Source organism: Heterocephalus glaber, unplaced genomic scaffold (assembly GCF_053883595.1).
Source record: "Heterocephalus glaber isolate CG9 unplaced genomic scaffold, H.glaber_assembly_v1.0 deba00000331, whole genome shotgun sequence".
NCBI classification, from domain to species: domain Eukaryota; kingdom Metazoa; phylum Chordata; class Mammalia; order Rodentia; family Bathyergidae; genus Heterocephalus; species Heterocephalus glaber.
In genome coordinates this window covers 19,456,115-19,483,187 of record NW_028258142.1, presented here as the reverse complement: position 1 = coordinate 19,483,187, position 27,073 = coordinate 19,456,115, and the positions used below count along the sequence as shown (strand labels likewise).

The 27,073-nt window shown below is 34.2% G+C and overlaps 1 protein-coding gene across 10 annotated transcripts in view; it reads left to right on the top strand.

The window, feature by feature from the left end:
- Window positions 1-23,330, top strand: part of Relch (RAB11 binding and LisH domain, coiled-coil and HEAT repeat containing) — a 97,685-nt gene extending 74,355 nt beyond the window's left edge. For 4 of the 10 annotated variants that reach the window (XM_004858440.3, XM_004858438.3, XM_021239213.2 and 1 more), the window contains 7 exons: window positions 944-1,026; window positions 1,823-1,886; window positions 3,279-3,417; window positions 7,798-7,914; window positions 11,615-11,703; window positions 13,318-13,388; window positions 21,521-23,330. In XM_004858440.3, the coding sequence (XP_004858497.1) occupies window positions 944-1,026; window positions 1,823-1,886; window positions 3,279-3,417; window positions 7,798-7,914; window positions 11,615-11,703; window positions 13,318-13,388; window positions 21,521-21,641 (684 nt within the window). In that variant the 3' untranslated portion in view covers window positions 21,642-23,330. The other 6 variants (XM_004858439.3, XM_004858441.4, XR_002387299.2 and 3 more) reach the window with 6 other exon arrangements.
- The last annotated feature ends 3,743 nt before the right edge of the window (window positions 23,331-27,073 follow it).

The following is a 27,073-nucleotide window of genomic DNA, read 5'->3' as shown; positions in this document are numbered from 1 at the left end:
ATAAAAGGGCTGAGAATGTAGCTTAGTGCAAAAGCCCTGAGTTCACTCCCCAGTTCTACAAAATACTGTGTGTATATGTATTATGTATATATGTATATATGTGTGTGTATATATATATATATATGCATTTTTGAAGTCACAATAATTAAATGCTCATTTCTTGAATGCATACTCTTAATCATGCACAGTATTTTCATTATGTGCAAACTGATAGCACAATAGTGCTTTGAGTTAGATGATAATATCACCATTTTCAGATGTGAAAACTGAGTTTCAAGAGATTATGTGATATACTGTATCTACGACTACATGGCTAATAAGTGGAGAGAACTGGAGTCTGAACCCAGAGCTGATTTCTAAATGTTGTACTTCAAGAGTATTTTGCTGCTCTGTACTTCAAAAGAGAAAGCTGTGGGATTTAAAAGGTTGGGAATTTTCCTATGTGATTTTTAATTTACTTTCCATAAAATAGTCATAAGCAGTTTAGTGGTGGCTGCTAGCCATTTGAGTTTGGTTTAAAAACAGTCCAGTTTGTACTTTGTTGGTCATAATAAAATCATACAAGGTTTACTTTGAGAATTTGAACCATACAAAGTATGTATCCTCTTCTTAGCTTCTTTGTTAAAGAAAAAAAATTTTCTTTTACACTGCATTTTAATTGAACATGGAAATTAGGTAGACTTTTTGACCAAAAGTACAAACTGCCATTGAATTGGTGATAACATCTCTTTTTGTGAACTGCTAGGCTATTTAAGCTTTATTTTCCTCCTAAAGCATTCTCTGCTTTTGTAAAGCATTCTAGTAGCAGTATTTGCTTAGCTTCTAATTTTGGTTTTGCTTTTGTGTTTTCTTTCTCTTGGTTGTTCCTTTCTTCTTCCCATGGCACACTGTGTTTGCTCTTTCCATGCATCACCTGTGAATACCCCCTGCGCTGACCAATCAGCTGTTGGTGAAGGGGGTGAATGAAACTCTGGTAGCTCAGAGAGTTGTTCCTGCTCTCATTACTCTCTCCAGTGACCCTGAAATGTAAGTGTCATCCCTGCTTTTTACATTCAGCATCCCTTTCAAAATGCGCCTGTCAGGAAATAACCATCAGCTTTAAAATTCATTCAAGAATCTCTTTAAAATAATAGTATTGGATTATGCTTGATTTTAGACTTTATTATTGTTTTACTATTTGTATATTTTTGTTGTTGTGTTTTAAATCAGCCTTCACAGTAGGCCTAATTGGGAGGCAATGTATTAGAAAAAAATATTAAAAGCTGTAGTACTCAATAAACTTTTTTAAAACTTAAAAACATGCTGATGGACTATTTCTTCCAAGCCAAGAAAGGATGCTCTGCTAATCTTATTAACAGGTTGTTCCCAGTAAGTGTAGTGGCATGAACCAAAGGCATAACATTTTAATGTCTCATGTGGGTGACTAAACCAGGAAAGGCCAATGAGTCTGCCTGCCCATCCTCAGTCACAGCTAACCCAGTTCTCATTCCAGTTTACCAAACCATTTTTTATTGCATGTTGACTGGTTTACAGCTGACTCTTCGAGGCATGAGTGAAGCGTTAGTTGACAAGCGGGTTGCTCCGGCCCTTGTTACCTTGTCCAGTGATCCTGAATTGTGAGTTTCATAGACTGTGACCTTAAGTTCCCTGCCTGTCTTTTTGAGCATTCTTCTTGGTCTGCTTTTTAAAAAATTTAATTTGTCATTGCTAGAGACTAATACAGTATTTTTACCTTGTACTTACTTTGATACACATTTTAATAGTATACATCTTTAAAATCTCAAACAAAGTTCAGTTTCTCTTTTTTTTTAATTTCTAACAGCTCTGTCAGGATTGCCACAATTCCAGCCTTTGGCACTATTATGGAAACGGTTATTCAGAGAGAGGTAGGAAATCATTAAAATTTATTTATATCTATGTACTGTTAAAGTAATTGATGAAAAATTAGTATACACATACCTCAGGGTAGAGGCAAGGAGACTTATACCTCTTCATTGATGAGGGCCAGAGAAGGATCTCTGTATCTGAAAGCAGGATAGCCTAACTGAATAATAGGTATATTTCCCCATTCTAAGAGCTAGTCTGTATTTCAAAGGAGCTATACCATATTCCATAGCTCTAGTCTTCTCAACTTAAGTGTAGGCTAACCCTTAGATGTTCTATTTTAAGCCTAACTAGGTACTGCAGTTTTGAATAATCTTTCAAATCAAGTCTAGTTCCCAAACCTTCCATTACCATAGACTTCTGGCCAATCTAAATTCTTGATTGCCAGTTTGCACAATTTTAAAGACTGTTTTGCCATATAAAATCAGGAACACAAATCTATCTCAGTTTCACATATGAAGGAAGGCAGGCATCTGTATTCTAACAACTATGTCATTGAAGCTTTAGAAGTCATCTAGTAGACTACTGTCTATCTCCACTGCAAAACGTGCCTGTGTCTCCTTTCACAAAACTAACAAAGTCTTCCTCCCTAAAGGTATATTTTGATTCTGAAACTAATTTCATTTCAAGTTTTTTAAAGTTCTATTTGCAACGTTGACTATAAGATACATTTCAAAATTAGTATCAGAATTTTTTGGTTTTGTTACCATATTTGTGGACATACTGTCAGTCATTTAAATGGAAAACAGTTTTCTCCATTTGATGGACATTTTATTTGAAAAAGAAAAGAAAAAATTCAATTAAATTTTTCAAAAAGATTTTTATAATAAAATTTTAAATTTTTGTTATAGAAAGAAATACTTTCCTTTTTTTAAACTTATATGTGTCACAGATGAAGCAACAGAGAAAAAGGATATCATTCTGCAGTGATTGCAGTTTTGGCAGAATTTCAACATGTTCTTAAATCCTAAAATGAAAGTCTTTTAGGGAAATATGAGTAAGATATAACTCATTAATGACTCATTGCTTGTAAGAGGTGAATAATTGAGTAACTTACATTGTAATTTATTTTAAGAATTATATGGTAGATATAAAATCATCATAAAGTGATCTTTTCCCTAAATATTGTGTATTTTCCTTTTGTTTTTAAAATTTGTTAGTGAATATTTGTATTTTTTTAAATAAATTCAGAATTAATGAGCATAAACAAAAATGTGAAACCTTTTCTGAGCTAAAAGACTACATAAGTACTTCATTAATTGCATATTTCTTCTATCATGGAGTTATACATCTGTTGAATACCCTGCTGCAAGCAATGTGTGTAACTTTCACTTTAACCACACTACTCAGTTTTTAATATTTTATAAAATGACTCTACAATATCTACTCTTAAGTTGCTGGAAAGAGTGAAAATGCAATTGGCTTCTTTCCTGGAAGATCCTCAGTATCAAGACCAGCATTCTTTGCATACAGAGATCATAAAAACATTTGGTAGAGTCGGACCTAATGCAGAACCCAGGTTCCGAGATGAATGTAAGTTGCATTTTTTACCTTTATTGTGAATTCTAAGTTCACAGCCAAAAGCTTCTGAGGAATTGTCATGTGTTAAAGGCTTGCTGCACTTTATCTTTCGTGTACTTAGAGCGGAACTGAAAATAAGTTTTTTGTGTGAATTGATCACTGTTGCTTTTGGTGGATGGTTTCATGTACTATGTACCAGTTGCGATAAAACTTATAAAATGTAACTCTAAACTTAAAGGTATAGTACAAACGTATCTTAATAACTATTCACTGTACAAGACTGTGATGTTATGTTTAGAGAATTTTTTATTTTTAAGGAATGTTTTGTGTGTTTCTAGACATGTTCTTACAGGAAATATATATTTCTCCCACTTAACATGCCATCAGCACGCTACACCACTTTGTTTTAAATCACAGTTTGTACATTGCTCAAGTGATCTACATGATTGTCTTAAAGCTTTTACTCTAATTTCTTTTTTCTTTTTTTGTGGTGCTGGGGATTAAACCCAGGACCTAGTACATGCTAGGCAAGTGCTATACCACTAGGCCACATCCCAAGCCTTCTAATTTGTCTCTTTACTGCAGGTTTCCAACTTTTTGACAATTTCTCTGAGTAGCATCAAAACATCTAGGAATTATTACTCCAGAAGTATATCAATTATCACAACAGTTTTGTTGTTAGCAGTTTTACATGCCTTCAGCAGGCCCATTGCATCAGCCACTTAAATTCATTTTGGTTTCTGGTACAAAATTGGATTCTCCAGTAGACTAATTACTGCATACCCAGCCCAAACTGTGTCTTACCATTTTTAAGATAAAAGTCATCAACAAAAAAATATTAAATCACTACTTGGACTGTAGTGTTCACAGAAACATAAATACTAAGATTCTTTTTCACTAGATATTTTCGTATTAGCCAACCAAGAAAAGGTTGGTATTTTAGTTAGAAATAGACATAGTCTCACATGTTATCTTACAGATAGTCTTAGTGGGAAGTCAGAAGATACTTTTATTTCACTAATTCCTCTGAGCCTAAGAGAGTTACTCTTGGTTCCTGGATTGAGAAATAAATGAATTGTAATGGTGGCTTGTGCCATGTTCAGTTAAAATCTTTTAATGTACATTCAAAAGAGAGATTTATGATAAGCTAGAAGAATCAGTCTGTATTCCTATAGGCTCAGCTCCATTTATTTTGATATATCTTTAGAGTCTTTTGTCTTCATTAATGCTAGGACTACAATTATTTCTCAAATCAAACATAGTATCTGCATCTTAATGTCTTTCTAGAATTTTCATAAACTTTTAGAAGTAACCATACAACTTTATTTGACAGCTTTATTTATAGACTGGATGCCTATCTATTAAATTTATAGAACTGCATAACAGAAAAGAATTTTTTTTTCCCTCAAAATGGTCCCCAAATAACAGGTAAAAGTGGGCTTGGGGCTAGGAATGTAGCTCAGCGGCACAGTGTCTGCCCGGCAAGCAGGAATGCCTGAGTTCGATTCCCGGTAACAAAAAAAAAGTGGGCTTAATAAAAGATTTAGAATAGAAATTCCCACTGCTTGAATAGATCTTAAAAACCATTATCCCTAAAGCCTCTTACAACTTACTGTACTGTCTACTAGCAAATATGTCTGGTATAATCTTTAACATTCTGACACAGCTAGACCTTTTTTTTTTGGTTAATTACTCTCCTCCCCTCCTTTTTTTCTTTGAACTTATTTCCCAGTCAAATGGATCATTTTTTGCTTTAAAACTTTACCCTCATTTAATGTTCTGTATTATGATAAGCAGGACACTCGTGGCACAACCCTATAATCCCAGCTCTCGGGGAGGCTGAGATAGGAAGATTGCAAGTTTGAGTCCCACCTGGGCAATTTAGCAAGACCCTTCAGAATAAGAACTAAAGACTGAAGATAGTTCATTCCCCAGTACCACAAAGGAAATGAAAGGAAAGGGGAGGGGAGGGGAGGGGAGGAGGGGAATCATAAAGTAAAATCCATATCAAAAAGAATATTTTTTGTAGATAGTTCCCTTTGGGAATTTCAAGGTGTTAATGTTATCCTTGGAGATTAGCATTTTGGATACTTTGATTTTGGGGGGAGTTTTTGTTTTTGTACTTTTGTTGTTGTTGTTATTTTGGTCCTTCTATTTCTTTCCTTTTTTTCCCCCCCGTTAACTTTATTGGTACATTTTAGGTATACAATACAGTTACATTCATCATTGGGCTCTTGTACCATTACATGAGTCTCTTGGTTCTTATTTTTTTTCCCCTTCCCTTGCCCTCCCTTCACCCCCTCCACCCTTCCCTATTTGCAAAGACCTTGTTTCCATTTTTCTCCTCTTCTCTGGTCCTTCTATTTCTTAACTAATAGAGGATATTAGTTCTTTCATTAGCCTGAGTTTTTTCTCAGTTCTTAAGTTGTCCCAAGACTCTTGGTCTTAATTTTAAGGACCAAATGTTTTATCTGGAACACTATGTAGTTTTTTGTTTTCAACTATTTAATTTTATAAGACTTTCTGAAAATGTTCAGTCATACTTTGAAGATTTTCTTAAGGGTTGATTTTCCATTTCCTATTAGTTTTTTCTGAGTTCCTTATTTCAGGCCTGCATACATTACTAAATAAATAAATAAATAAATAGACAAGATTTCCTTTACTTTGGCTTTTGGATCTATCTTAGAATATTTTCAGAAACTTAGAAGTAAGAACCTGTCTCAAAGGAAAAATAGTCAATCAATCAATCAATTCATCTATTGGTTAGTCTTTATTTTGTTTACAAAACAATTTTAAGTCTCCAATCTGCCCTTACAAAAAAAAAGGCTTCTCCAGTGGTTTTATATTGCTTATTTCCTATTTTTCTTTCCCACTAAAGGTCAGTTTCAGAATTATGCCCGCCTAGTTTATTAAACCTTCTGGTCTTTAATGTTCTACTGCTTTTAGCCATTTAAATTTATCTGATGGATAAGTGAATTAATTATACAGATACAGCCCAGGATAGTATATAAATATTGAAAACTTGGATTCTGTAGTAATTTATATATCTTGTTGAGAATTAGGAAGATCCTTACTTTAACCCTAGATTCAAATTTTTAACTTCTGTAGATTTGTCTTCCAATTTTAAGGGGTGTTGTGCAATATAATTATTCCATTCCTGAGAAAATGAAGAGAAGTTCAGAAACAGAAGGGAAAAATGGGCCATGCATGAGTAAACAGAGTATATAAGGAAGGTGAATTTCAGAAGATTTGAGGAGAAATGAACTAGTCTTTGGTGGGAGAAACTTAAGATTCACCATTTTGGTGAGGCCTCAGTATACCAATTAATGAAGCTGACAACTGAATGTTTGGAGTGTTTGTCTCCTAATTTTTTCTAGATCTTATCTAAAGAATATTATTACTCATTTTAACAAGTCAAAAAGTCCCCTAAAAATGGCCATTTTAATTCTAAATTTTTATAGAGTTTGTTTTGTTTTGCCATTTACTAAGCTAAGCAAGAAAGTTGTGATTATAGTCTTGGTTTATTTAGGAAGCAGAAGTTTTTCCAAGGGAGGACTGTTGCATTTACATACAAAAGCTCATTGTAAACAAGAAAGAGGTCCTTCAGTTGATCAACAGTCTGTGTATATGAATGATATTTTGTATTCCCTAACCAAGCAGAGACTAGAAATGGGTCATATGAAACAACATTTTAACAATTTAATTACTGACTCTGAAACCATTTCTCCAAAGAATCCTGGTTTTACTAAGAAATGGTATTCAGATAACACAATCATAGGCACAGTGGGGCTGGCTCATTGCTGCTGTATTGGGTATTATTCTTATGGACTATTGCTTTTATTTTCACAGTAGGCTGTCTGTATTTTTGAAATCTTACTAATGTAAGATTTCTTTGAAAGTATTAAGCCCATTTGGGTGATTTGAAGACTTAGCTCTCAGTGCTATTTGATATTGGTCTTTGCTAATAATTTGATAAGCCAAAGGTAATAATAGTAGTATGAAGGACTGAAATAAGTTGTTATTGAAAAAAGAATAAGTGTGTTGTATTTATCTTTTATGTAATATTTTAGTAATTTTTATAAAGAAACTTTTGTATGGATAGATAACATAAGATATAAGTTGTATATGTTTGTTTTGCATTGTTCAAATTGGTGAATTAACAGTGAAGCCAAATGACCTGTAGACAACCCCTCAATTAGTTAATAGAGACAGTGCTGTATAAACTTTCTCATACTTTCTTCCCTAGTAAGAAAAGGCAAGCATACAATGTGGGTAGTCTTTGAAACCAGGCAGCATTAAAATGAGCTTTATATACTAAAATACTTTTTTGTAAAGTATGAGAGTTTGTATGTATGAGATAAAAATTTAACAATTTCTTTTTTTCTTTTTCAGTTGTTATTCCACATTTGCATAAGTTAGCTTTGGTGAATAACTTACAGATTGTGGATTCTAAAAGACTGGATATTGCTACCCATCTTTTTGAAGCCTACAGTGCACTTTCCTGTTGTTGTATCCTTGTTTTATTAAAGTGTATCTACTTTTATATAGCCAGTTTTACAATGAACCTCATTTATGAAAGATTGAGAACTTTTTTCTTAAACTTATATAAGTATTATAGGAAACTGAAATTTTGGTTTAATTTGCCCTACTTCTTATTCTAGCTATCTTATAATCTTTAAATATTTAAATTTTCTGTTTATGTATTCTGTGGTTTCAAAGACACTGATGAGTTTTTTAACCTAATGTTTTATGTTTTATTTATTATATGGAAGAAATGAAGAACAGAATGAACTATAGCTGAGACTTCTGTCAATCAAAAGGAAGCTTTGTATATGTCTTGGCATTTTATTTTTCAATGAAGTTTAGCTATCAGTATCCACAGAATGCTATGAATTTCTCTTAGTGAGATATCACTCCTTAGAAAATTACAGAGCCAACATTGCTAATCTTCTCCAGTGATTACAGAAGAGGGAAGGAACTTAGAGATCATGTAGGCCCTTATCAACCACTATTTTGTAAATGATTAAAGCAAGACTTAAAGGCACTAGTGACTTCTGCTTTTTAGTTAAAAGCAAAACTGTAACCAGAATAAAGAACTTCAGCCATCCTGTAAAATGTTCTTTTACTATCCTCTGCCTAGTAAAATAAAGCCAAAAAGGAAGTAAAGATGGGCAAAGTGAATGCCAGTTTCTACACTCTCTTATTAAAAGACAGAAGAGTTCAGAAAAGAGGAAGTAAGAGATTGACAAAAGAATGAAAGGCTGAATAGTCAAATGGAACTATAAAAATACATGCCAGGCTATATAATCAGAGAAATATGATTATGGCAGGAAAAAAATGATGGTAAAGCTTCCTAGTGATTCATAGGAAAAAAGAGAACCAAGAAAGAGTTTGAGGATTATTAATGATTCCACACTTTATATGCTAGTTTATAGTCATAAACAAGGTGAGCAAGCAATTTTAAATAAGATAATTATGTTCTAAAATTCCTCTGTCGCTCATTGGCACTGGACTTTTGACTGGACTATACCAACAGGTTACTGTACTTTGTTCAAAATAAAGAACATAGAGTAGAAAAGTAGATTATGTTAAGGAGCTACATGTGTCTTTCGGAATGTTAATGGATACATTGTGGAGTGCATTTTATTTTGGAAATCTGCTACAAATGACCTAATCATGTAGGTGATATAACCATAGTTTTGGTAATACATTATACAGTGAGCAGAGCCACCATATTTTCGTAGTTTGGTACCTCAACTGCTCATGTCTCCTATAGGTTTAATTCCACCAAAAGCAGAACTTACTATCATTCCTGATTTATCTTGCTGACTTTTCAACTTAACAGAATATAGAGGAAGCAAAAAAAGGAACTGATATTCTGAATGAGCAAGGAAGAAATACTTTAATAATAGAGAAGTGACAGTATCCTAGCATGCATAGTTGTATTCAAAGAAAGAAAAGGATGGTATGCTTATTTTTCTGAAAGATGTTAAAAACTTAAGCCATGGGCTGTGTATAGTTTCTAAAGAAATAGGCCTCAAGGAAAATGGAAAAGTCAAAAAATCAAAACATAGCTCTGTAAAATCAGATTTTCCAGGGGCCAGGGATTTAGCTCAGTGGTTCTGGCGCCTGCCTCGCAAGCGCAAGTTCCTGAGTTCAATCCCCAGTACAAAAAAAAAAATCAGATTTTCCAAGTGGGAAAGGCAGCTATTTCTAAAGAGCATAGATACTGAAATATATTATCATATATCCCAATATATACAGACTATTTCTGGAATAAATACAATAAAAATCTTTAGTCAGTACAGCAAATGAAAGGACCATCTTAAGAACAGTCCCTGTTCAGGTACTGAATGTGTTAGTTCTATGTGAGGCAGAACTTGTACCTCAGTCAACAGAGTAGTGTGGTCACTAATAAAATTATATTGCCCAAATCTGTCCCTTTATATTCTGAGCTGATCAAGACATGAGTATTCCTTTCATCACTGACATCATATTTTAATAGAGACATAGAAAAATTATAATATGTAACATTTGACATAACAAGTCAGGAAGTTATGTTTAAGACAGATTGAAATTTAGAAATTCTTACTCTGGAGAATGTATAGCTTGGGATAAAAAGATACTTGACAGGTGATTCTATAGAAGGGAGGTTAGGCATTCTCTGTGGCTAAGGTACAAGCTGAGGTTATAGAAAGACCAATTTTGTTTATAAGGAAAACATACTTATAATCAAGCTATCTAAAAATAAAACCAAGCTATCTTCTAAAACTATGAATGTCTCATTAGCAATCAGAGGACTTTTGATAATTGTTCATTAATAAGTTAGAAGCAACTTATAATACCAAATAACCTGTAAATTTCTAATACTTGAAAGATTGGGTGATTCTATGGGGAAAAGGTAGGCCCCAACTATAAGCAAAAAGAGAAAAGAGAGCTTCCCTCTTCTTGCTAAAAGAAGAAAAAAGATATCTTGAACTTCTCAATCCATAGATCACATTCTTTACTAAACCAAAGGTCACTCACATTTGTGTCTGAGCAGTACTTTCCCCGTATCTAGAAAACAAAACTACATAATCATAAGGTTGCAGCCCTCTTTATATCTATTTTTATTCCCTCTTGAGTTTATAAGTCACTCATTATAGGAGCTTTTTTTATGAAGTTTTTATTTAAAACTTTTTAAGGATGTACTCATATAATTACACTGATTATTTTTCACAAAATTTGTTACAATTTTTTTCAAAAAGATGAATTAAACCATTTTTAAAGGAAACATCTACTGGAATTTTTCATTTTATGTGGTGTAATATTAAATAGAACTATTTTTAAATAAGTAACAGAATAAGGTGAGAATATGCCAGAATTGACATGAATAAACAGTTTGAATCGTTTCCTTCAGAAACGCGTTTGCTGTCCTGATCCTTTTGAATGTCAAGATGATAAGCTTAAACTAAACTTAAAAATAAATGCTCTTATTACAACCACCATTCTGTTGGTCCAATTTACTCAGGACCAATAGAAAGTTTAACAGGTTAGTTAAAACGGTAACCCGGAAAACAGTATATACCTTAGATAACTACTTTAACTTGAAACATGTAAATGTATTTTCTTTTATCAGTCATTTAGTTTAGGACTGAAGCATTTCTATGGTGTGAATCTCCTGATTTTAGGTAAACATCTTTTTCAGATAAATCACATCCATAATGCACCTGTCTATGATTTTCAGATTAACTTTCTTTAAACAGAATCCAGAAACATTTCTGACACTGAGTATAGAATTTTGCTAGATTTTTCAAATATTTTTCCCAATCTTTTACAGTTGCCTTATTTAGTAATTAAATAGTAGTATGTTAAGCAATGTGCCTTTATTGGTTTTTTTATAAAATTTTAAACTTAGTTGTCATGGAAACATTAATTTTTTTACTTTTAATACTTCACACTCATTCAAATACCTGATTAGATTAGCATATGATTAAATTAGGGGATGTTACAATGATGAATATCACTGGCATAAATAGATTTGTGAGACTAGACACAGTTGACCCTTAATAAATAACATTCCACAAGTGAGCTGTCATACATGAAGGAAGCCTGTGTACTCTGAGTGATCAGTATACCATAACATTATCTAAAAGGGCTTCTTTGTATTAAACTATGTTGGACATACCAGTTTGCTTTTTTAAAGCTTCCTTAACTACCGTGTCTCAAGTCATTTCGGAAGATTTAATGGTAAATCACTTTTTACCTGGCCTCCGATGTTTACGGACTGACATGGAACATCTCTCTCCGGGGCATGAGGTAAGCTACTGTGATTATCAGTGCCACAATCATAATTTCCTACCTCCTTACAGATTTTTGTTCTTTATATGAGACTTGATTATGATACTCCATGCTTAATTTTTTTTAAATACCAGTAAATGAGGCCGGGGATTTAGCTCAGTGGTTTTGCCACCTGCTGCGCAAGCTCAAGGACCCGAGTTCAATCCCTGGTACCAAAAAAAAAAAATACCAGTAAATGTCATTTTATGGACTTACTAGTTTTGATACCTAGAACAATTTCTTTTAACATCTTTGAGGCTCTGTTTTATTCTCTTTTACTTCACATGAGAATTTAGTAAGATAATGTATGTGAAATGTTTAACTGTAAAATGTTAATTATCTCACCATTAAGTTTCTTAAAAGTAAAGTTTCTATTTTCTTTCTCTATTTCCTCATAACTCATTCCATTCCGTCTCTTTTTGTCATCTGTTCCCTATTCTATATTTTCAAACTATTTTTGTCAGCTTTCCCCATTTAGATATTTGACTTTTCTCTCCTAAATAAAACAAAAACTTTCCTTCCTCCCTCTCCAAATCTCTTTTTCTCCCCAATTGTCTGTACCTACTCTTTTATCTTTCTTATTCCCACATCAGATTATCTGCTCAACCTCTTCCCAGAGCTAAAGCACTCCATCTCCTTCAAGTTTATCTCTCTTACAAAAATGTAAGCTCTACAAAGAGAGGATGTTTTGTGTTTAACATCTGTATCTTCAATATCTTTAAAAAGTGCCTACCAGGGATTTAGCTCAGTGGTTCCGCCACCTGCTTCACAAGCGCAAGGTCCCGAGTTCTATCTCTGGTACAAAAAAAAAAGTGCCTAGCATATAGCAGGTAAACAATAAATATTTCTTTAGTGACCTTCATCGTCAAAACATGAGTCAAGGGCTGGGGATTTAGCTCAGTGGTTCCACCGCCTGCCTCAGAAGCGCAAGGTCCCAAGTTCAATCCCCGGTACCAAAAAAAAAAAAAAAAGAGTCAAAAATATTCAGAGGGCCGTTCAATTTCTGGTGTGGTTGTTAGCAGTTAAGAAAAGCAGCTTAGATCCCCACCTTTTACATCACTGGCTCGGTCTCCATGCAAGGATGATGCTAAGTGTTATAATCTTAGATACTAAGCCTAGCACCACTTGTTACAACCTGGAGAAAGCAAAGGAACATAGACTAGAATGGCTTTTCCTGGAAAAGTATACATGTGACCACAGTGTATGTATATGTTAAATGTATAGATGTACATTAGATAGTGGGAGAAGTTAATGGAGAATGGGAATCAGATTTAGAAATAAGTAATGAAAATCAAAATAAATTCTTAAGTTATATGATTTAGATTTGGGGTAGGGGGGTGATTTACTGGAGATTGAACCCAGGGCCTCATGCATACGAAGCACACATTTTACAACTGAGCTACATCCCCAAACCCCAGAATGAGATCTTTCAAAGCAGTTTCTATAGTAGTCTGCCAATCTAATATGAATCCTTCAACAAAGTAACTGTCAAAATTTTAAGTTTTTAATTAATGTTTATGAGAGTGTTAAAAATTAAAACTTTAAGCCATAGTATTTTATTAAACTATTTCATTAAAATGATTTTTTAATCAGGTTATTTTAAGTTCCATGATAAAAGAATGTGAACAAAAAGTAGAAAACAAGACTGTCCAAGAGCCTCAAGGGTAAGACATTAATTCTTTTTCAAGGCTTTATATTAACCTGAATTTCTCTATCTAGATTTGCTATTGATTGGCATAATGTTCATTTTGTATTACTTTGTAGTCATTTATCTGGAAGATAAGACTTTTTCAAGGGGAGGAGAAAGGGTGAGAAAACAAGATGTGGTTATTAACCAACTCCCCACAAGAAATGTACTGCAAACACTCTTCTTTGTAAGAGAGAATCTTTTTTTGCCTATGACTTGTGTATTATTTTGGACATTCTTTTAAGATTACAGTACATGGTATATTAACTTATTTTTTATGAAATTTTGTTTTACTTTTCATAGAAGAGTGCTTCTTATATTTTCTTTATTAATATCTACTTGTATTACATTAAAATTAAGAATGTATAGAAAACAAAAATTGAGGACAAAAGACTGTTATTCAAATTAGCTGTTCTCAAATGCTGAGCCACAAGCTATCTCATCAGAAGTGTCTGAGAAGTTTAAAATTCATATGTCTACCCCATTCTTTGTAGTCCTCTCAACATTCTGATTCAACTTAGGGTCTTTGTGTTTAAAAAATTTCCAAAGAGATTCCGATATGTAGTTGGAGACTCTAGGTCAAAACAGTAGAAATTTGTGACACAGTTGTCAATAATTTGCTGCATAAAGGATTATAAATTTAGGAACACTCTAGCCAAACTAATAGTTCTTTTTTTTTTTTTTTTTTTTTTTTTGGTACTGGGGATCGAACTCGGGTCCTTGTGCTTGTGAGGCAGGCGACAGAACCACTGAACTAAATCCCCAGCCCCAAACTAATAGTTCTGACCAAGCTGATTAGAAGTGAAAGATTCAGAAATTAAAATATGAACATAGAGGTGAAAAGAGTAATGTTGGTCATTCAAGGAAGGATTTACAAATCCTTTTAATTTTAAAAAATAAAACAATTTACAAATGGATTGTGTTGTCTAACTCTTATTGAAGTAACTTTGAATAATTATTTTAAATGGACGCACACATAAAAAGCTCAAAAGTATATCCTTTAAGCTTGACTACCAGGAATGCATTTTATCCAGTCATTCTAGGTACACACACACACACACACACACAGCCTAACACAGGCACACACAGCCTAACACACGCACACATACACACACCCTGACTCACACAGTCTCTTTTTGATGTATCATAACCCTTTCTTTAGCCTCCTAGGATAGGAGCTCTTCTCCCTCCATGCTTGTACTTACCATTTTAGCTGTGGAAAATTAAAACAACAGAAACTCATTGAAATAATAAAAGGCTTTTTTAAAAAATTCAAACACAGAATCCCTAAAATCAACACCAAAGCACATATTTCCATTCATTTGTCATACATTAAATATCAAAATTATCTAGAGCCTTCAGATTATTTTAAAACTTGAAAACTTAGAGAAGAAAATTAGGAAACTCCATACAAATTTCCTTCCACTTTTTTCTCCATATTACATACTTTTGGAAGAAATTAGGTGATTTGGCCTATAGAGTTTTTCACAGTTCTGTTTTGCTGACTGCATTTCCCTTTTGTTGTTGAGTGTGAACTCTGTATTTCCTGTCAGTTGGGTAATTGGATCTTGATCTAGAGACTTAATCAGGTATGTTTCTTTTGGCAAGATTGCTTAATAAGAGGAGGTATGTTTTCATCCTAAAGCTGATATCTGCTTCTCTCCTTTTGGGGGGGGGGGTGTTAACAAGCTGTTAATAATTAATGAATTTATTAATTCATCAGAGGTTATAAAATATAATACCCTAATTCTGTCATCCCTATATCATTGATGACCTAGAATACTTTAATAAAGAAAAATTTATCCCATAAGCTACTTATTACTCAGTAATATAGTTTATATGGTAAAGGCAAGACATTCAGCTTTGTTTTTATTTGCCAGTTTTCAGAATAATAAATTGATTCACTCTGTGATTGGTGAACAACCATGTAGATAGATTTTAATTTTTATAAATTATAAACTCATGTCTTTAAACTTACACAATTCATTGTGCTCCATTTATAATTCTTATTGATACCCAAATTATCCCATCTTTAGCCAATTTGAGTTTTTTCAAGTTGACTCCTAAATCCTTTTGACATGGCTTTTTCTTACAATCTGTGTGACAGTACCATAGGCATACTTTTGAAGGATAAGGGCAAGACAGCAGGACAGATATACTTTTATGTATAAATTGTTCCTAGTTATTAAAACATTTTATCATTAAGATTTGTGAAGTTTAACATGGATTATTTTTTATCTAGAAAAGTGGAGGAAATGCTATAATATTATATCCATTAATCTTTAACTTATTTATCTCTATTATGTAAAGCATGTGTGAAAACATTAACTATATTATCAGTCAGCAGATACACTAAACAGATGCTCACAGCCCTGTAGACAATCAAGGCATTTACATGATTTTAACAATTTACTTACTGATACCAAATAAAAGACATAGAAAATACGTGTTGCAAGAATCAGAGGAATTTTAATAACATTTCTCACCTTTAAGAGTGTCTTCATTTTGGGCACTGTGCTAAGGATTAAAAATAAATGAGTAAAAATAAATAAGATAACTTTGCCCTCCAATAACTTAAACTAGACAAGATATTGGAATGGCATTGTGCTACCGTTACAGGTAATATAATAAATCCCATGTGGAAATTATACTGGCTATATAAATACAAGACTGTTCTAACTACCAAGGATAGCCAGGAGAGGCTTAATGGAGGACCTTAAGATCCTTAGCTATAGGATTCTCCTCCCCTAGGTCTTTTCAACATAGGATTCCATCTTATTTTGTCTAGCTACTTCCTTCATCCTCAGGCCAAAGCTTAGAAGTCACCTTTTCAAGGAAGCCTTCCTTAAGCCACTCCTCAGAAGTCTGTTGTAAATCAAAAGCACAAAAAGAAAGCCTTGAACAGTAAGGAGAACTACTTCTAAGAAGGAAAAGTGAGAGTGGAGGCAAATAAGGAAGGATATTTGTATCTGTGAAATTCTCTGCTAATTGCTGTAACCTATTAGTACATCATTAAATTAATTCAATTGGAGTTGGACACACCTGTAATCCCTGCACTGTGGGAAACTGAGGTAAATGGATCACAAGATCAAGCCCAGCCTGGGCAATTTAGCAACCTAGCAAGATGCTGTCTCAAAATAAAAAACAAAGCAGGGAGTTGTAACATACCCCTGTACTGGAGCCACTCGGAAGCTAAGGCAGGAGGATCACAAGTTCAAGCCCATCTTGGGCAACTTAGCAAGAACCTGTCTCAAAATAAAAGAAGGCTGGGGATATAGCTCAATGCAAAGGCCTTAATTTCAATCCCTAGTACCACAAATTAATTAATTACTACTTAGTTAATTCCGTTTATTATGATAAAAATTTTATTCCAAGAAACAGAATAAAATAAAAACTGGAGAGAGCATCCCAAGTAGTCAGGATACCTGTTTGTGATACTTCAGTTATGTGCTATAGTTATTTCAAATGTATCTCTTACTGAGATCTTTGTCCAAAAAAAGTTTGAAATGCACTGATCTGCAAGCAGAAAAATATGTACATAAATGTTTTTTCTGTTCATTCAGCATTTAGTAAAATTCACTGAACACTTTCCATGGACTGTTAACAAAAATGAGCTTAATAACTAAGGCATAGTCCTTTCTCACAAGGTAGTCACAGCTGAGGGGTGGAGCAGTTAAAAGTATAAAAATAACAAAAGACAAAAATTAAACATTAAAATAGTGCTTCCAAATTTCACAGGAATCTTCAGGTGTGAACAGTTGGCTAGAGAGGCAAAGGGGAAAAAAAGGTGGGGATTATAGTGGACCCTCAAGTTCCAACCGGCTTGACATACGAACAACTTGAGTTATGACGGAAATTTTAGTTTTATCTTACTAACTCTTGAGTTATGATCCGAATGCCAGCCGATTGTGCTTCCAGATGGTCTCGGATACAGATTTAACCCTTAAAGATTCTGGAAGGAACATTACAACATCCTTTCCTGTATGGAGTTAATTTAGAAATCCATTGTCTCTTTAGGACACAGATCTGCCTGTGAGAGAGACATTGAAGGTTGTGTAGAGGAGCCTGAGCCTATAACTTGAGTTACATCCAGCCCCTCGGGAATGAATTTAGTTCATAAGTCAGGGGTCCACTGTATATGCAAAAAGGTCAGCACTGTGGATAATGACAAAAGTTAGAGAATATGTTGGAAACTCTTCAGTAAGCTAGAGTACATACTCTGTGTGGAGAATAGCATAAGTACATAAAAGTGGGTAGGCACAGAATTTTGTTAGCCACACTTAGAGGGCTGGATTTATCCTATATGTGAGGAGTTGGCAAACTTCTTCTGTAGACAATAAATACTATTTTAAGCTTTGAAGACCATAAGAACTTTGTCTCAACTACTCATCCAGACTCTTACATTGTAAAGGAAAGCAACCATTGACAGTAAGTTACTCAGTATGTCTGAGTTTAAGTAAAACTTTACATACTCACCCAGCAGCCTTGACTTGTCCTGCCACTTGTAGTTTCCAGCCTTTAAGAACTTCGGTTCTCAAGCCTTAGGGTCCATCAGAATCACCTAGAAATTGCTGGGTACCATCCCCCCAGATTTTAATTCAGGAGGTTTGGGGTAAAGTTTGAGAATTTGCATTGATAACAAGTTCACAGATGATGCTGATGCAGATGCAGGAACCACACTTTGAGAGACACTGCTTTTTAGAAGCCATACTCTTCTCTCTTTTTTTTTGTTTTTCTTTTTTGGTACCAGGGATCAAACTCGGGACCTTGTGCTTATGAGGCCATACTCTTCTCTCTTAATATAGAGAAGCGAGTGGAACAGCTTGGAAAACTATCATGGGGTCCATTATGAGATAGGTGTGAGCATAGATGGGCAGGTAATAAGCATCATTATTATTACTTAACACTTACGAACCAGATATCCTGAGCATTTTTCACATACTTGCTAATGATTTCCTTAATACCTTACAAAGTAGATACTATTCCCTTAACCACTATGTTATAATATCTGGGTATGACGGTGAATATGAAAAGAAGATGGATTAGAGATATATTTCAGATGTGAACTCAGTCTGGCAACAGATTAAGATTGGAGGAGAACAGAATCTAATGGCTCCCAGACCTTGGTTTGAACATTTAAGTGGTTGATGCCACAATATAACAAAAGATAACTATAGGAAGAACTGTTCTGAAGAGGAATATTTATAATTTGTGGAACAGCTAGAAAAACACAGAGGTGACAATTGAAATTTAAGAACATTAGTATATTAGGTGGTCATTAAAGGATTAGGGTTACACAAGGGGCTCTGACAGGGAAGAGAAAGTGGCCAAACAAGAAATTACAGACCAACATTTTAAGATGCAGTAATTCAAGGGTTTACACCCTGATGAATATTACAAATCCCTTTGTAAAACTACTAAAAATTTACACACTATAAAAAATATTGTTGGGGCCGGGGATTTAGCTCAGTGGTTTCGCCACATGCTGCGCAAGCGCAAGGACCCGAGTTCAATCCCTGGTACCAAAAAAAAAAAGATAGTTATAATACAATGATTCTTTACTAGAAAGCTATACAAAATATATGCCTGGACCCTCTACCCCAAATGGAAAGTCCCAGAAGCACTATGATTAGGTATTTTCATTTTCAAAAAAGCTCCCCAGGTGACTGAGATGTGTATCAGTAGTGTTCTCAGGATATATCCAGCCTGCAGATGGTTTGGATCTAACTTCTCACATTTGTGGGCATCTGTTAAGTCACCTGAATCTTTTCTCCAGGCCAAACATTCTTCATTCCTTTCAGTTTTATCCTTTAGGGTTTCCAGGCTCCTTTATATCATTGTTGCACTCCTTGTAGAATATCGTTAAAATTTGATAGTATTCTTAGGTATGATCTGATCCATACAACCTCTTTTCCTAAGTGTAAATTAAAATCAGGCATATCTTTTGACTTACACTGAATTTTCTACAGAAAGAAAACAACACTTATAAACCTCAGGGGTTAAGAAAAGACCCATTAGAAAGACTGGACTTGAACTGAGGTTTGAGAGATGGATAGGCAGTGGAGAGAAAGAGAGATTTAGTTTGAAAATGACTAGGCAATATATTAGGCAGACCTGACTGAAAGGGTGGGAATGTAAGAGATAGGTGGTAAGAGTATAAAACTCACATGTTAGTTCGCTACATTTCTTGAATACAAAAGCACATTATTTTATCTTGTAGGTAGTAAATGAACACTGAAGATTTTTGACCTGGAGTATGCTATAAAGAGGTTACTAGTTTTGTGACTTAGTTAATATTTTGGAGTCATCCATAATTGAAGCTTTGAGAGAAGGTTTTGTAATTGGAGAATCAAAAGCCAAATTCTGGACCTTATATTACTTTGTGAGAAGAAGGGGGAAAAAAAAAGAGAGGAGTAGTAGTTCTCCAAAGGCATGAAGAGAGAAACCGCGTTAGTGTCCTGGAAGAAGAGACTTTTGGAGAGAGTTGTGGTTGGGTTTTCAAGTGAGTAATTGAGCCGGTGCACACCATGGAAGACAACACACTCCCAGATGCCTTTGGTGGTCGCACCAGTTTTGTGCTGTAGTTTGCAGAGCACTTCCAGCTTGCTACACATTGCCCTTGACAAGTTCAAATAGGTTATCTTATTCGGGATATTTTGCAATAGAAATTGCAAGCTGTGTTTTTCAGATGAGGAAACTGAATTGGAAAGGTCAAATGCATCTCAACCAAAGCCACAAAACAATAAACTGGGGTTCAGAGTCTAGTGCAGGACTCTTTCTGTACAATAATGTGATAAATTAGCAATCTTTAGTATTCATTTGAATTGTGTTTACTCCCTACACAGCAGTTTGGCAAAAAAGAAAGAATAAATGAATTTGAAAACTGGTGATTCAGAACATGTTTTTCCCTCCAAAAAAGAGATAAGATTATTATCAGCATGGTACAGATTCACTGTGATTTATTTTACTCATTTGGGAAAATGACAATATCTGAGTTTTGATCAAAATATATGATGAATATTTAAATTTTTAAAAATTATAGTGAAACACATATTGCCATTTATCCCCCTCCAAATACTCCCCCTCAATTCAAACAGTTGTCCCATCATTCTTGCTACTTTCTGAGGTGGAACTGAAGGTCTGCTTTCATGAGTATCTTTATGAAATGTGATAAAAAATACAGTGAATGCTGCTGCCAAGTGCTATCCAATGAGAAGGCAGGCTCAAGAAAAAATTACATTGTGTCCTTATATACCTTATTTCACCAGACCTGGCACTGTGCAACTTCTGGCTTTTCCCCAAAGTCAAAATGACCATGAAAGGTAAATGTTTTTAACCTATTCAGGACATCAAGCCAGCCCTAACAGTACAACTAAAGATACTCATGAAAGAGGACTTTCAGAACTGCTTTAGAAATTGGCAAGAGTGTGGGATAAGTATGTTCGAAGTGAGGGGTATATTTTGAGGGAAGCTAATGGCAATAAGTCTTTTACTGTAATAATTTCTTTTTTGTTTAAACATTGAGTGTATTTTTTTTTTAAATCACACCTCAAATGTTCCAGGACTTCTATAAAAACTAAATAATGTCATTAAAAGAACAACTACTAACACTTGTGGTATGCTATTATGTGTCTTCCATTGTACTAAGCAACTTACATTTGTCTAATTGGACTTTTTTGTAGTTCTTTTGAGATAGTGTCTCACTATGTATTCAAGTGGACCTTGAACTCACTGTGCAGCGCAGGCTGCTCTTAAACTCAAGGTGATCCTTCTACTTCAACCTTCCCAGTGCTGGGATTACGGGCGTGCACCACCATACCCAGCTCTTTTTTTTTGAAGGGCTCCATTTTACAGTTGAAAGAATTTGCTCATGGTCACACAGCTAACCACTACTTCTTTCTTTAATATAAAGGATGAACATAGTACTCCTTTAATATAAAGAATGAACAGTGAACACTTCTCAGCTAGTATGATACATAAAAACTCCTCTTAAGCATTAATTTCCCTTTTGTAACCCCCATTAAGAATGTATTGATATGTGACTAAAGAAATGAAAGATGGATATTTTTGTTTTTTAATTGCTTCATGAATTTCAAAATTTTTTTCTAGCTCGATGTCAATTGCTGCGAGCTTAGTGAGTGAAGATACAAAGACCAAGTTTTTGAACAAAATGGGTCAGTTGACAACATCAGGTGCCATGCTGGCCAATGTGTTTCAGAGAAAGAAGTAGAAGCAGAAAGGAAGCCCCCAGTAAACACTAAGATGGACCTCAGCAGACTGGCTCCTTGTACTTGAAGTACTTGCCTTTTTTATTTCCTCAGTTTTTTGTTCTTATGTTAGAATTTTATCCTAATCTCCGAAGATATTTGCACTGCTGTTGATTATTGCTGTATATCTGTTGATTTGGGAATTATAACTATGGTAATAGAAAACTGATTTGATGGCCTGTACCAAGTCCCTCTTCTATGTTATCTTTGAGAATAATTTTTTACATATAAATATATATATATATATATATATATATATACAGTGAAGAAGGTTTTGTTTATTTGCTTTCTGTTTTATTTTTGAATGGGTAAATAACTAATATCTGTATTATACTCTAAGCTATTACAATGGTACTTAAAATAATGTAAATTTGAAGTCACTGTTAAAAAGTAATAAAAGTGGAGATTACTGAAGTATTTAAATTATGAAAGAATAATAAAAATTTTTTATTATTTCTTAACTGACTAGAAAGAGCCACCAGCATTACTCTGTGCCTTTTGGACTTCAGTTTGTGTATTCTGTAGGAATTATGTGCATTCCATTCACACGGTATTTCTTTAGGCTGCTGTGATGAATTTGAATTACAAATCCTACACTAAATAGATGATGAAACTTTCAACATTTCAGAACTCCCATTCATATTCTTTTAAGTGCTATTTAAACCTCCCCAGAACTTAGATGCATATAATGGACTTACCTGAGGAAAGATAGCACTTAACCATGGAGAGTAGTAACCAAGGTGAATTTTATAAAGTGTATAGTAGATTTAAATGCTCAAAAATAAATGTAACTGAGAAGAGGTAATAATTGTGAATTTTCTCCCAAGTTGAAATATGGAAGATAGTATGGTTTGAATCTAAAATGTATCACTTGTCTATGTAAAACATTTCACACAAAATGTTTTCTGATCTTTTTTTTTGGGGTACCGGGGATGGAACTTAGGACCTTGCATTTGCGAGGCAGGCGACAGAACCACTGAGCTAAATCCCCGGCCCCTGATCATTTTAATTTTACAAGTTAGCTTTTTGTTCTGTGTTACAGAGAAGTACTGAAAAGTTAAGGACATTTGGGGGCTGCTTTTTTTTCCCCTTCTAAACAAAAAGTAACATTGGCTATATTATTATTGGTTAGTTATCACTTTGTCCCTTAAAGTCAGTGACCATTGTGTTTGGTATATTTTACATAGTCTTAAATTAATGTAACAGGATTTGATGGTTGTCTATACAGTAATATAACTTGAAGTAGAAAAGAGGGGTGGACATAGAAAAAGGGGTATTCGTTTGAGGGGTTAATGTGAGGCCTTTTTAAAAAATGAATATTTTGATAAAGAGAATTCTTGTTTGAGCACAGTTGATGCACATAGGTGATTCTCATATTTGTTGTATAGACTGGTTTAATACACTTAGATCATAGTTGGATTACACTTACTTCCTGGGAAAGCTAACTTACCTTACATTCAAGCTTACAGTTTGCCATGGGCAAAACCACTTAAAAAATTCATTCCGAAGTTATTTCTTTTACCTACAGTGAAATAATTGTTGACTAGTCTTTCTGGAAATTGTTGAATTCTAGGCATTCCTGAGAAACAAAAGTGGCTACCTTTCATGTCAAAAATGTTGATCTATTATAAATAAAATGTTTTTTGCATATTTGTTACTGTTTTGTTTTTGTCTGTGTGTTCTGCTTTCTTTTTTTTTCTTTTTTTCTTTTTGTACTGGGTATTGAAGTCGGAACCTTGCACTTGCAAGGTGGGAGGCAGCACTACTGAGCTAAATCCCCAGCCCCTTGCTTTCCTTTTGAAACACCATATCCAATCAAAAATAAGATATATATTTATTACAATGTTCTCATAGTTTAGAAATAGTAGTCTACATAAATTACCTATTTTGGTTTACTTTTATTGAAAAGGGATTGTGTTATTATGAAACTAACACATTTCAGAACTGATTCAAAGAAAAATGTTTAAATTTAGCTTAGCTTTAAACTATAGTAGAGTACATTTATGTTTATTGCCAGATGAACACATACACATTCCTCCACCATCCATGGGGACTAGTTTCAAAATCCATTGATACCAAAATCCACCAGTGCTCCAGGCCTTTGTATAAAATGGCATAGTGTTTGCATATAACCTAAACACATCGTTACAAATATTTCAAGTCATCTCCAGATTGCTTATAATCCCGAAAACAATGTGAATGCTATGTAGATGGCAGTTACACTTACATTGGTTAGGGAATACCAACCAGAAAACAAAGTCTGTAGATCTTTGGTACAGAATGCAATTTTTTTCTGGACTGTTTTCCTCGATGGTTGATTGAATCTTGAATCCATGGGTATAAAATCAGTGAATACAGAGGGATGGCTGTAATGTAGTTCTGTAATTTTTATTATTTAATGAATACATGTATTTAAATGCTAATAGTTTTTAAAGGGTGACAGGCAAGCCATATATCCCACGTGAGTTTCTCTTATGCTCTAAAATATCTTAATATCATTAAGATTTTGCTTTTTTATTTTTACAGACAAGTCAGACCCTAATTACTGATTCTGAGCCTGTTCTTCCAAAATAGGGAATAAAACACTCATTCTCACTAAATAAAAATAAACTTGTGGTATAAGTTTGTTCAACTTAATGAAATGCTAAGTTTGTAAAGTAATGAAAAGCTAATTTGAAATGCCTGTATTTCCAAAACAATCCAGAGATGAAATTTTTTTCATAAATCTAGAGTACCCTCGTTACCAATTTAGCTGAATTCTTTCAAGTACAGTGTTGAATACCTATTGCCATACATAGAAATTCTGGACTTTCATTTGTTTCCATCGGTCATCCCTTTTGAAAAATTATTTTGCTGAACATCAAATTGACTTTAACCTGAATGAAATTGTAAGTTAAATCAAGCCATACTATATTATTGCTTACCACTGAAGTATGTCGACTACTTTGCACTATAATTTTAATGATCTCAAATCAAGGTGCTGTCAAAATTCTTTTTCTTATAGAAATAAATTAACTCAGATGGTCCCTCTGATAAAGTTTTGAGATATGAAACCAGTATTATTGTCTTTACATGACCCTGTTTTTCAAGGCAACCCATTTTGGGCAACTATTTGAACTTGGAATACATAACTTACCCTAGATGTTACCTTCAAGTGTGTCTGGTAAATTTGGCATATTGGCAAAATAATTACATTTTAGGCTCCCTAAAGGCCTTCTGCATGCATTTTGTTTTAACAAATTAGCACTCTAATTACAGTCTCAGGGTGACATCTCATTCATTTTTGCTCTACAGAACCAAGTACAGTAAACTGTTTTGATTAACCTTCTTTATGCTTTACTTTCATGTTTAAGAAAAATCTTAGATGAAATATTTTTCGTTTTCCTTTTTTGGTACCGGGAATCAAACTCAGGTCCTTGCGCTTGCACAGCAGGTGGCGAAACCACTGAGCTAAATCCCCGCGGCCTGATGAAATGTTCTTTTCTCTCTGAGACCACACCAATCATAATGTGCCTAACAGTTAGTGTAAACTTAACATAATTTAAAAATATAATTTATTATTATATAAATAGTTCCTTCAGCTCAGTGTTGTGAGGAATGTAGTGGGGTTTTTTTCGGTAGCAGGGATCAAACTCAGGACCTTGCGCTTGTGAGGCAGGCGTGGCACCACTGAGCTAAATCCCTGGCCCCTAGATTATTTTATTTTCTCTAAAGAGGTATAAACCTGGAAAATGTTGTCCAAACTAATTACCCAAAGTGCTGTATTATTTCACTTCCTTGTGTTCCACTGAAGACACTGCTCAGTAATGTAAATTTATTATTTTCTCATTGTGCCATCATAGAGGCTTTATCTTCGTTCTTTTGGGGGGGCATATTTTTTAATAAACCTGAAAATGTTAACAAATAATATTTATGTAAATATACATTGCTGAGTAGTGTAAATCTATTGTTTCCTCGTCCCACCATAGAGCCTTTATCTTCTTTCTTTTTTTTAGATAGGGTCTTGCTGTGTAGTTTCAGCAGCCTTGAACTCACTATATAACCCAGGCTGGCCTCAAACTCATGGCAATCCTCCTGCCTCAGCCTCCTGAGTGCCAGGATTACAGGCATGCACCACCACACATAACATTGTCATTCTCTGTCATTAAATAATAGACTTTATGGTGAATACTTTCATTGTCATTAATTTTGTCATTAAATAATCTTATAGTGAATACTTCCATAATGTAAATCGTTTTTTAATGTATTTTTGTATGAATTTTATAAACATGGTCACCTTTCAGACAAATTCTTACCCCCAAAGAACATGAGAACAATGTGTTCTTTATTCTTCGCAAGACTTTTATGAAAATTATATAATAGTAACTAGCTCCCTTTGATACTTTTAATTTGTAGACTCCTTCCTTTCATCTCCTTGCAAGACTCATACAGTTATGGGAAGAAAATATCTTGAAACTAATTGGCTCCTGTTGTCATTTAGAAGAATGAACCTCTTTGGTTAATCATTGACCAGTAATGAAAAAAGTTAGAATCCAACTTTCTTGCCAAAGCCATAGAAGTCTTCAGACCTTAGGAGATAAATGCTACATATCATATTTGGAGATCATTTTATTTCCTCATACTTAGCACATTGTAATGCAGTTATTCTCAAGAAATCATGAAGCGATAACAGAAGACTTAAAATGGGAAATGTCTTGATTTTCAAAAGTTAGAAGCCAATAGATTCTCCAAACTATAGATTATTTAGTTTCAATCTAATGCCTAATAAAGTAACCCCCTGCAATTTCTTCATATCATCCTGGGTTTTTGGAATTACTCATCAGTACTCATTTTCTTGTTGCATTGTCTATTTTTTCACTACACTAAGCTCCAGGAGAGAAAATGTTATCTATCCTTTTCAACCAGTATCTCTTCAGTACTTCAAGAATGCCTAGTATGTGGTAGATAATCAACAAACATGGAATAAAAAAGTAATGAGTTCTTGAACTTGGATACCAATTCCGTGCAAAATTGCCAATTAAATAGGAAGGATAGAGCCAGGGATTTAGCTCAGTGGTTCTGCCACCTGCCTCGCAAGCGCAAGGTCCCGAGTTCAATCCCCAGTACCAAAAAAAAAAAAATAGAAAGGATGGTTAAGAACAATTAGTCTCCCAAAGCAGTACGAGTTTGCCAAGACTACAGGCCACACTAGCCAGGCACGGTGGCACAGGTCTATAATCTCAGTACAGTACTCTAGGAGGCAGAGGCAGGAGGATTGCAAGATGGAACCCAGTCTGCACAATTTAGTAAGACCCTGTATCAAAATTTTAAAAGAGGCAGGAATGCAGGTCCATGCAAAGTCCCTGGGTTCAAGCTCCAGTACAAAACAAAAATGTGTATGTCAAACTAATGTAAA